Source organism: Euleptes europaea, chromosome 2 (genome assembly GCF_029931775.1).
Source record: "Euleptes europaea isolate rEulEur1 chromosome 2, rEulEur1.hap1, whole genome shotgun sequence".
Lineage (NCBI taxonomy): Eukaryota > Metazoa > Chordata > Lepidosauria > Squamata > Sphaerodactylidae > Euleptes > Euleptes europaea.
In genome coordinates, this window is record NC_079313.1 from 4,295,744 (window position 1) to 4,304,962 (window position 9,219).

Genomic DNA, 9,219 nt, shown 5'->3' on the forward strand with positions numbered 1-9,219 from the left:
ACTCTCTTAATTTAATTTCAACCCGTTGGTTCTGGTCCGACCTTCTGGGCCAACAGAAGACAACTCTGTACCATCCTCTATAGGACAGCCCTTCAAGTACTTGAAGATGGTTATCATATCACCTCTCAGTTGTCTCCTCTCCAGCCTAAACATACCCAGCCCCTTCAACCTTTCCCCATAGGACTTGGTCTCCAGACCCCTCACCATCTTTGTTGCCCTTCTCTGGACACAGAGAATTTCTCCTTATCCCCCAAGACCCTACTTTGGCACCTTTCAATACTGTTTTCACAGCTCTAAGGGGAATAATTCTGCTTTCCCTCCTTAATAAAAAGCCAAGATTCTTCAAAAGTTACGGTAGCAGTCCTGAACAGTTACACCGTTCTAAATCCATTCTGAACTCTGCATAGGATGGCCCCATCGAATTGGTATCCAAATGCCACACACTTCCATGTTTGCACAGGGTTGTGGAACCGACAAAGGCAGCCATATAATGCAGTTCCCGGGGTTTCTCTCTTAGGAGTCGCGAGACTTCGTCTGGTTTGAAGGTGGTTCAAAGCACTAGTCTAGAGGCGTTCAGGTTTCAAGCTGATTCTACAGCACTAGTTGTAGGCGCTTTCAGGGCTCAAGAGAGGGAAAGATACATAACCTGCCCCATGAGAGTTGAGCACTCTTTATTGGGATGTTTAGCAAAGAAAAACTCCCTTTTAAAAGCAGAAGAAGAGTCCATGGTTTTCACAAATTAGGCCATTCCACATGTCTGGGGAAGATTTCAGTTCCATCTCCCAGTTGCTCACATCAAAAAGGCCGGACTTTGCGTAGCCGGTACTTTTGCTTTAGATTCTCCTTCCGGAGGAAACGCCAGTATTCCATGGTGTCTGGGTCTAAATCTTCCAGCTTCTTAGGTGGGCCAAGATCCATCTGGAGAAGCCTTGAAGGGGGAAAAGACGGAAAGGCCAAAGAAAGACAGGATCAGCTGAGAATCTCAGAGGGGCACGAAGACAAGTGGAGCAGCAGGAACATCCATGTCAACAACTCTCCATTAGAGATAGCCTCTTGGTAGCCCCAGGGCTGGATTGAGCTTCCACCCTAGGGGGTCTACCCCCCCCAGTCGTGGTTGGCCATATCAAATTTTAATCCGTTAATTTATCTGGAAGAGACGTTAAGCTAACTGGCATGTAATTTCCTGGATCCTCCCTGGAACCTTTTTTATAAATGGGTGTTACACTGGCCATTCTCCCGTCCTCTGGTACAGAGGCTGATCTAAGGGATATGTTACATATCATTGTTAGGAATTCAGCAATTTCCCATTTGAGTCCTTGAAGAACTCAAGGGTGAATACCATCTGGTCCCTGTGACCAAATCCCATGCCTTTTTTTGTGTTTGTTTACATTTGGCAGAGAACTGAAGGATGCACAAACAGAAGAAAAAGGAGTAGGTTTTTATATGCCGACTTTCTCTAGCAAACTTTCTCTAGCAAACTTAAGAATCAAACCGGCTTACAATCACCTTCCCTTCCCCTCCCCCCCAACAGACACTCTGTGAGGTAGGTGAGACTGAGAGAGTGTGACTTGCCCAAGGTCACCCAGCTGGCTTCATGTGTAGGAGCGGAGAAACCAATCCGGTTCTCCAGATCAGCCTCCGCTGCTCATGTGGAGGAGTGGGGAATCAAACCCGGTTCTCCAGATCAGACTCCACCGCTCCAAACCACCACTCTTAACCACTACACCAGGCTGGCTCCACGTTTGCTAATTCTTTTATTTATTTATTAAATTTTTCCAGGGTACAGACAGCCTTGTTCAGATCTTGCAAATTGAGGGCTGTGGCTTCCTTTGAGTCAGTCCATCTCTTTCATTATCTATTGGTATATGGTTAACGCTATTGCATAAAACATACGTTAGATCACATATATCTATCGTAGAAAGATTGCCATCTTTGTTTTGTGTTCATCACGTTTGCTAATTCTAAAGGTTATGGGATCCAGTGCTTCAAGGGTCCCGGCTCTTAAAACACTGGTCTAACCCCGTGAACCTCACTACCTCTCTGGCAGCTGGACCAGAGACACACCATTCTTGCTCACCATTCTGGATATTCCGAGTCTGGTTTCAATGCCACTTCGGGACCTTGCTTGTAGATATTGGTACCCACGGCGTGGGTGGTGAGCAACACCGGGTCTTTGCACACCTCAGGACCCTTGAGATCCTCCTTTGACGCACCTTTGCCTCTCACCTTCGACACTGCAATAACAAGAGGGGCCGGGGCTCAGTGACGGAGCTCCTGTTTTGCACGGAGGAAGGTCCTGGGTTCAATCCTCCCCAGCGCCAGGTAGCCCAATTTCAAATTTGAGTTCACATTTATTTGCAGTCAAAGACCGGCAGCAGTTGATATAGTACCAGCCACGTTAAAACTATTGGATACCACTATTATAATAGTTGGGGAGGGGTTGTGGCTCAATTTGTAGAGCACCTGCTTGGCATGCAGAAGGTCCCAGGTTCAATCCCCGACATTTCCTGTTAAAGGGACTCGGCAAGTAGGTGATGTGAAAGACCTCTGCCTGAGACCCTGGAGAGCCATGGAGAGGGGTCATGGCTCAGTGGTACAGCATCTGCTTGAACATAAGAACATAAGAAAGGCCCTGCTGGATCAGACCAAGGCCCATCAAGTCCAGCAATCTGTTCACCCAGTGGCCAACCAGGTGCCTCTAGGAAGCCACTAACAAGACGAGTGCAGCAGCACCATCCTCCCTGTGTTCCACCGCACCCAAAATAGGCATGCTCCTCTGATACTAGAGAGAATAGGTACGCAGCATGACTAATATCCATTCTAACTAACAGCCATGAATACCCCTCTCCTCCATGAATATGTCCACTCCCCTCTTAAAGCCCTCAGCTGGCAGCCATCACCACATCCTGGGGCAGGCAGTTCCACAATTTAACTATGAGTTGTGTGAAAAAATACTTCCTTTTATCTGTTTTGAATCTCTCGCTCTCCAGCTTTAGCAGATGACCCCATGTTCTAGTATTATTGGAGAGGGAGAAAAGCTTCTCCCTGTCCCCTCTCTCCAAACCATGCATAATTTTATAGACCTCTATCATGTCTCCCCTCAGCCGCCTTCTTTCCAAGCTAAACAGCCCTAAGAGTCCTAACTGCTCCCCATAGGACAGTTGCTCTAGTCCCCTAATCAATTTAGGGCAATTTGATTGCAATTTGGTTGCTCTTTTCTGCACCTTCTCAAGCTCTGTAATATCCTTTTTTAGGTGTGGTGACCAGAACTGTACACAGTATTCCAAGTGTGGCCCCTGGGCGTGGGTCTGAGCCAGCAGGGCTTTTAAAGCTACATTTGCCATTAAATGGAGCCTCCATGTCCAGAGGCAGTGTACCTCCGAATATTGAACTACCTCCGAATACCAGCTGCTGAGGGGAAGGGCAGCCTGGCGAGCCCCTGGGCGCTGGGTCTGAGCTAGCAGGGCTTTTAAAGCTACCTTTGCCATTAAATGGAGCCTCCATGTCCAGAGGCAGTGTACCTCCGAATATTGCATTACCTCCGAATACCAGCTGCTGAGGGGAAGGGCAGCCTGGCTGGGCGCTGGGTCTGAGCTAGCAGGGCTTTTAAAGCTACATTTGCCATTAAATGGAGCCTCCATGTCCAGAGGCAGTGTACCTCCGAATATTGCATTACCTCCGAATACCAGCTGCTGAGGGGAAGGGCAGCCTGGCGGGGCGCTGGGTCTGAGCCAGCAGGGCTTTTAAAGCGACATTTGCCATTAAATGGAGCCTCCATGTCCAGAGGCAGTGTACCTCCGAATATTGCATTACCTCCGAATACCAGCTGCTGAGGGGAAGGGCAGCCTGGCGGGGCGCTGGGTCTGAGCCAGCAGGGCTTTTAAAGCGACATTTGCCATTAAATGGAGCCTCCATGTCCAGAGGCAGTGTACCTCCGAATATTGCATTACCTCCGAATACCAGCTGCTGAGGGGAAGGGCAGCCTGGCGGGGCGCTGGGTCTGAGCCAGCAGGGCTTTTAAAGCGACATTTGCCATTAAATGGAGCCTCCATGTCCAGAGGCAGTGTACCTCCGAATATTGCACTACCTCCGAATACCAGCTGCTGAGGGGAAGGGCAGCCTGGCTGGGCGCTGGGTCTGAGCTAGCAGGGCTTTTAAAGCTACATTTGCCATTAAATGGAGCCTCCATGTGCAGAGGCAGTGTACCTCCGAATATTGCATTACCTCCGAATACCAGCTGCTGAGGGGAAGGGCAGCCTGGCGGGGCGCTGGGTCTGAGCCAGCAGGGCTTTTAAAGCGACATCTGCCATTAAATGGAGCCTCCATGTCCAGAGGCAGTGTACCTCCGAATATTGCATTACCTCCGAATACCAGCTGCTGAGGGGAAGGGCAGCCTGGCGGGGCGCTGGGTCTGAGCCAGCAGGGCTTTTAAAGCGACATTTGCCATTAAATGGAGCCTCCATGTCCAGAGGCAGTGTACCTCCGAATATTGCACTACCTCCGAATACCAGCTGCTGAGGGGAAGGGCAGCCTGGCTGGGCGCTGGGTCTGAGCTAGCAGGGCTTTTAAAGCTACATTTGCCATTAAATGGAGCCTCCATGTGCAGAGGCAGTGTACCTCCGAATATTGCATTACCTCCGAATACCAGCTGCTGAGGGGAAGGGCAGCCTGGCGGGGCGCTGGGTCTGAGCCAGCAGGGCTTTTAAAGCGACATCTGCCATTAAATGGAGCCTCCATGTCCAGAGGCAGTGTACCTCCGAATATTGCATTACCTCCGAATACCAGCTGCTGAGGGGAAGGGCAGCCTGGCGGGCCCCTGGGCGCTGGGTCTGAGCCAGCAGGGCTCGCTCCTCAGGGGAAGACCCACCGCCCCATCACGAGGCCAAGTGGCAACCAAGCCACGCTGCACCCCTCCAGCCTGCCCTGCCTTACCGACTTTCTTGGCGTAGCTGCGGAGCCCCAGGCTACTCCAGAGGAGACCAGGCGCCGGCGGGCAGCGGGGGGCGGCCCGCAGGATCCCAGCCCAAGCCATGCACGCGCTCCAACAGCCCCCCACGCGCCGCCGCTTGCAAGCCTGCCCGGGATGCCCGCTCGGCTCCAGGCGCACGCCGGTGACGCAAGGCCAGAGAGCACGCTGGGAAATGTAGTTTAGCAGGCCCCCCCCACAAACAAACACATAAGAACATAAGAAAGGCCATGCTGGACCACACCCAGGCCCATCAAGTCCAGCAGTCTGTCCACACAGCGGCCAACCAGGGGCCTCCAGGAAACCCCCAAGCAAGACAACTGCAGCAGCATTACTAGGGCTGCCAACCTCCAGGTCCCAGCTGGAGATCTCCTGCTATTACAACTGATCCCCAGCCGATAGAGATCAGTTACCCTGGAGGAAATGGTCGCTTTGGCCATCGGACTCTGTGGCGTTGAAGTCCCTCCCCTCCCCAAACCCCGCCCTCCTCAGTCTCCACCCCAAAAACCTCCCAAAGGGGGACCTGGCAACCCTAAGCATTATCCTGCCTGTGTTCCACAGCGCCTGATATAATAGGCATGCTCCTCTGATACTGGAGGGAATATGTATGCATCATGACTAGTATCCATTTTGGCTACTAGCCATTCATATAAGAACATAAGGCCCTGCTGGATCACACCCAGGCCCATCAAGTCCAGCAGTCTGCTCACACAGTGGCCAACCAGGTGCCTCCAGGAAGCCCAAAAACAAGACGGCTGCAGCAGCACCATCCTACCTGTGCTCCACAGAACCTATTATGATAGGCATGTTTCTCTGATCCTGGACAGAATAGGGATGCATCATGACTAGTACCCATTTTGACTAGTAGCCATGGATAGCCCTCTCCTCCATAAGAACATAAGAAAGGCCCTGCTGGATCAGACCCAGGCCCATCAAGTCCAGCAGTCTGTTCACACAGTGGCCAACCAGGTGCCTCCAGGAAGCTCCCAAACAAGACAACTGCAGCAGCACCATCCTGCCTGTGTTCCACAACACCTAGTATAGAATAGGCCTGCTCCTCTGATAACTCGAGAGAATAGAAGTCCCCCCTCCCCAAACACCCTCCTCTGCAGGCTCCACCCCAAAATCTCCAGGTATTTTCCAACCCGGAGCTGGCAACCCTAAGTACTACCCACCACACACACTGGATCTTCTATATATAGGTTATTCTATGTACATATTTTTCCTACGTTATGTGTATTTTAAAACATTTTGCCCGGGGAGCAGTTTTAACTTGAAAATCTGCAATCACTGCTTTATAGATGACATTTGGCTCTTCCCCCGCCCCCTTGCCCCTTGTATTTTTGCCCGAATGGGCTAGGTTCTGTTCTTAAAAATAGGCTCTGGGGCTCAAAGGTGTGAGAGAGGTAACAACCCCCGCTTTGTATGCCTGGATCTTGCTGAAGCAATGGAAATTATAAAACAATCATGGATTTTTAAAGGGAATGCAATACTTTCCTCCGAAGGCAACCTGATCGGTGCAGATGATCTCCCGAACCTTCCCGTATCTGACAAAGGCTCCGCTCTGGCAGGGTGTTGAGTTACTCTAGCGAGAGGAAGGCTTCAATTTGCCTAAAATGCAAGGCATCCTTTCGAGAGGCTGAGCTGAGCGAGCACAGGTAGGGATCTCTTTACGTTTGGTCCAATTTCTGCAGGGAAAGGCGCTGTCAAGTTTCTGGGTGACGCAGCATTCTTTCTCATGGAGACTCCCACTCTTTGGGGTAGATAGATGCTCCGTGCTTGCGTAGGGTTGCCAATTCTGGGTTGGGAAATTCCAGGAGATTTGGGGGAGGGAGCCTGGGGAGGGCAGGGGTTTGGGGAGGCAAGGGACTTCTGTGAGGAATAGTGCCATAGAGTCCATCCTCCAAAGCAGCCATTTTCTCCAGGGGAACTGATCTCTCCCATCTGGAGATCAGCCGGGAGTTCTCCAGGCCCTACCTGAAAGGGGAGGGGCTGTGGCTCAGTGGTAGAGCATCTGCTTGGCATGCAGAAGTTCGCAGGTTCAATTCCCGGTGTCTCCAGTTAAAGGGACTAGGCAAGTAGGTGATGTGAAAGACCTCCTCTTGAGACCCTGGAGAGGGGCTGTGGCTCAGTGGTAGAGCATCTGCTTGGTATGCAGAAGGTCGCAGGTTCAATTCCCGGCATCTCCAGTTAAAGGCACTAGGCAAGTGAAAGACCTCAGCCTGAGACCCTGGAGAGCCGCTGCCGGTCTGACTTGGATGGAACAAGGGTCTGATTCAGTATAAGGGCTGTAGCTGAGTGGTAGAGCATCTGCTTGGCACGCAGAAGGTCCTCCCAGGTTCAGTCTCCGGCATCTCCAGTTAAAGGGTCTAGGCAAGTAGGTGATGTGAAAGACCTCTGCCTGAGATCCTGGAGAGCCACTGCCGGTCAAAGTAGACAATACTGACTTTGATGTGCCAAGGGTCTGATTTGGTATAAGGAAGCTTCATGTGTTTGTGTGTACCTGTAGGTTGGCAATCCTAATTAAGGAAGGGCCTGCTGGATCAGACCCTCTACACTGTGCTGTTAGAGTGTCAGACTTCCTCCTCTCTCTCTCCCAGGTTCAATCCCCGGCACCTCCAGTTAAAGGGACCAGGCAAGTAGGTGATGTGAAAGACCCCTGCCTGAGACCCTGGAGAGCCGCTGCCGGTCTGAGTAGACAATACTGACTTTGATGGACCAAAGGTCTGATTCAGTATAAGGCAGCCTCATGTGTTCTCCTTGGAGGAAAGCCAGGATTTAAAAATTAGGGATTAATTTAGTCCAGCATCTGGTTTCCCTCAGTGGCCAACCAGATGGCACGGGAATGCTTTGTATATAACATTCTGGTCTAGGACCGTAATAAATATTTGCTTACTTACTTACTTACCGGAATGCTCACAAACAAGCCCTGAAGCCCAAAGCCTCCCAGGCAACTGGCATTCAAAGGTACACTGCCTATGACCATGGAGGTTCCATTTAGCCATCAATGACTGATAACTGTTGATGGACTTCTCTTCTCTTCCTCTGAATTTTGTCTTAACCCTCTTCTAAAGTCAAGGGAACTAGTTAGCCATCGCTATCTCCTGTGGCAGTGAGTTTCAGATGTTAATTATCCATGGGGGGGGAAGTCCTCATTTTGTGTGGCCTGAATCTGCTACTGTATCGGGCATCCCCAATTTTCAGTCTTTTGGAGATGGAGAAAAAGATCTCTCTATCCCCTTTCTCCACCCTGTGTATAATGTTGTATATCATAGGGTCACCAGGTTGGGAAATCCCTGGAGATTTGGGGGTGGAGCCTGGGGAGGGCGGGGTTTGGGGAGGGGAGGGACTTCAATGCCATAGAGTCCAATTGCCAAAGCGGCCATTTTCTCCAGGTGAACTCTATCGGCTGGCAATCAGTCATAATAGCAGGAGATCTCCAGCTAGTACCTGGGGGTTGGCCACCCTAGTTTAACGCCATAGAGTCCAATTGCCAAAGTGGCCATTTTCTCCAGGGGAACTGATCTCTATCAGCTGGCGATCAGTCATAATAGCAGGAGATCTCCAGCTAGTACCTGGAGGTTGGCCACCCTAGTTTAATGCCATAGAGTCCAATTGCCAAAGTGGCCATTTTCTCCAGGTGAACTGATCTCTAGCAGCTGGCGATCAGTCATAATAGCAGGAGATCTCCAGCTAGTACCTGGGGGTTGGCCACCCTACTTTAATGCCATAGAGTCCAATTGCCAAAGTGGCCATTTTCTCCAGGGGAACTGATCTCTAGCAGCTGGCGATCAATCATAATAGCAGGAGATCTCCAGCTAGTACCTGGGGGTTGGCCACCCTAGTTTAATGCCATAGAGTCCAATTCCCAAAGTGGCCATTTTCTCCAGGGGAACTGATCTCTAGCAGCTGGCGATCAGTCATAATAGCAGGAGATCTCCAGCTAGTACCTGGGGGTTGGCCCCCCTACTTTAATGCCATAGAGTCCAATTGCCAAAGTGGCCATTTTCTCCAAGTGAACTCTATCGGCTGGAGAACAGTTGTAATAGCAAGAGATCTCCAGCTAGCACCTGGAGGCTGGCAACCCTAGGAACTGATCTTTGCAGTTTGGAGATCAGTTCTAATTCTGCGAGATCTCCAGAGCCAACCTGAAGGTTGGCAACCTTAATTCTTGCCCCAGTTGTATTTTGTTTCTGAGCTAAAGAGCCCCAGATTCTTCAGCCTTCCTTTGTATGGAAGGCGGTCCGACCCCC

General features: G+C 50.9%; 1 protein-coding gene across 1 annotated transcript; it reads right to left on the reverse strand.

The window, feature by feature from the left end:
* Positions 1–795: 795 nt before the first annotated feature.
* Positions 796–5,032, reverse strand: MRPL54 (mitochondrial ribosomal protein L54). Its single transcript, XM_056844078.1, has 3 exons — positions 4,933–5,032; positions 2,078–2,234; positions 796–928 (listed from the first exon to the last, which is right to left on the reverse strand). The coding sequence occupies exons 1-3, from the start codon at positions 5,030–5,032 to the stop codon at positions 796–798; spliced, it is 390 nt and encodes a 129-aa protein (XP_056700056.1).
* Between the last annotated feature and the right edge of the window lie 4,187 nt (positions 5,033–9,219).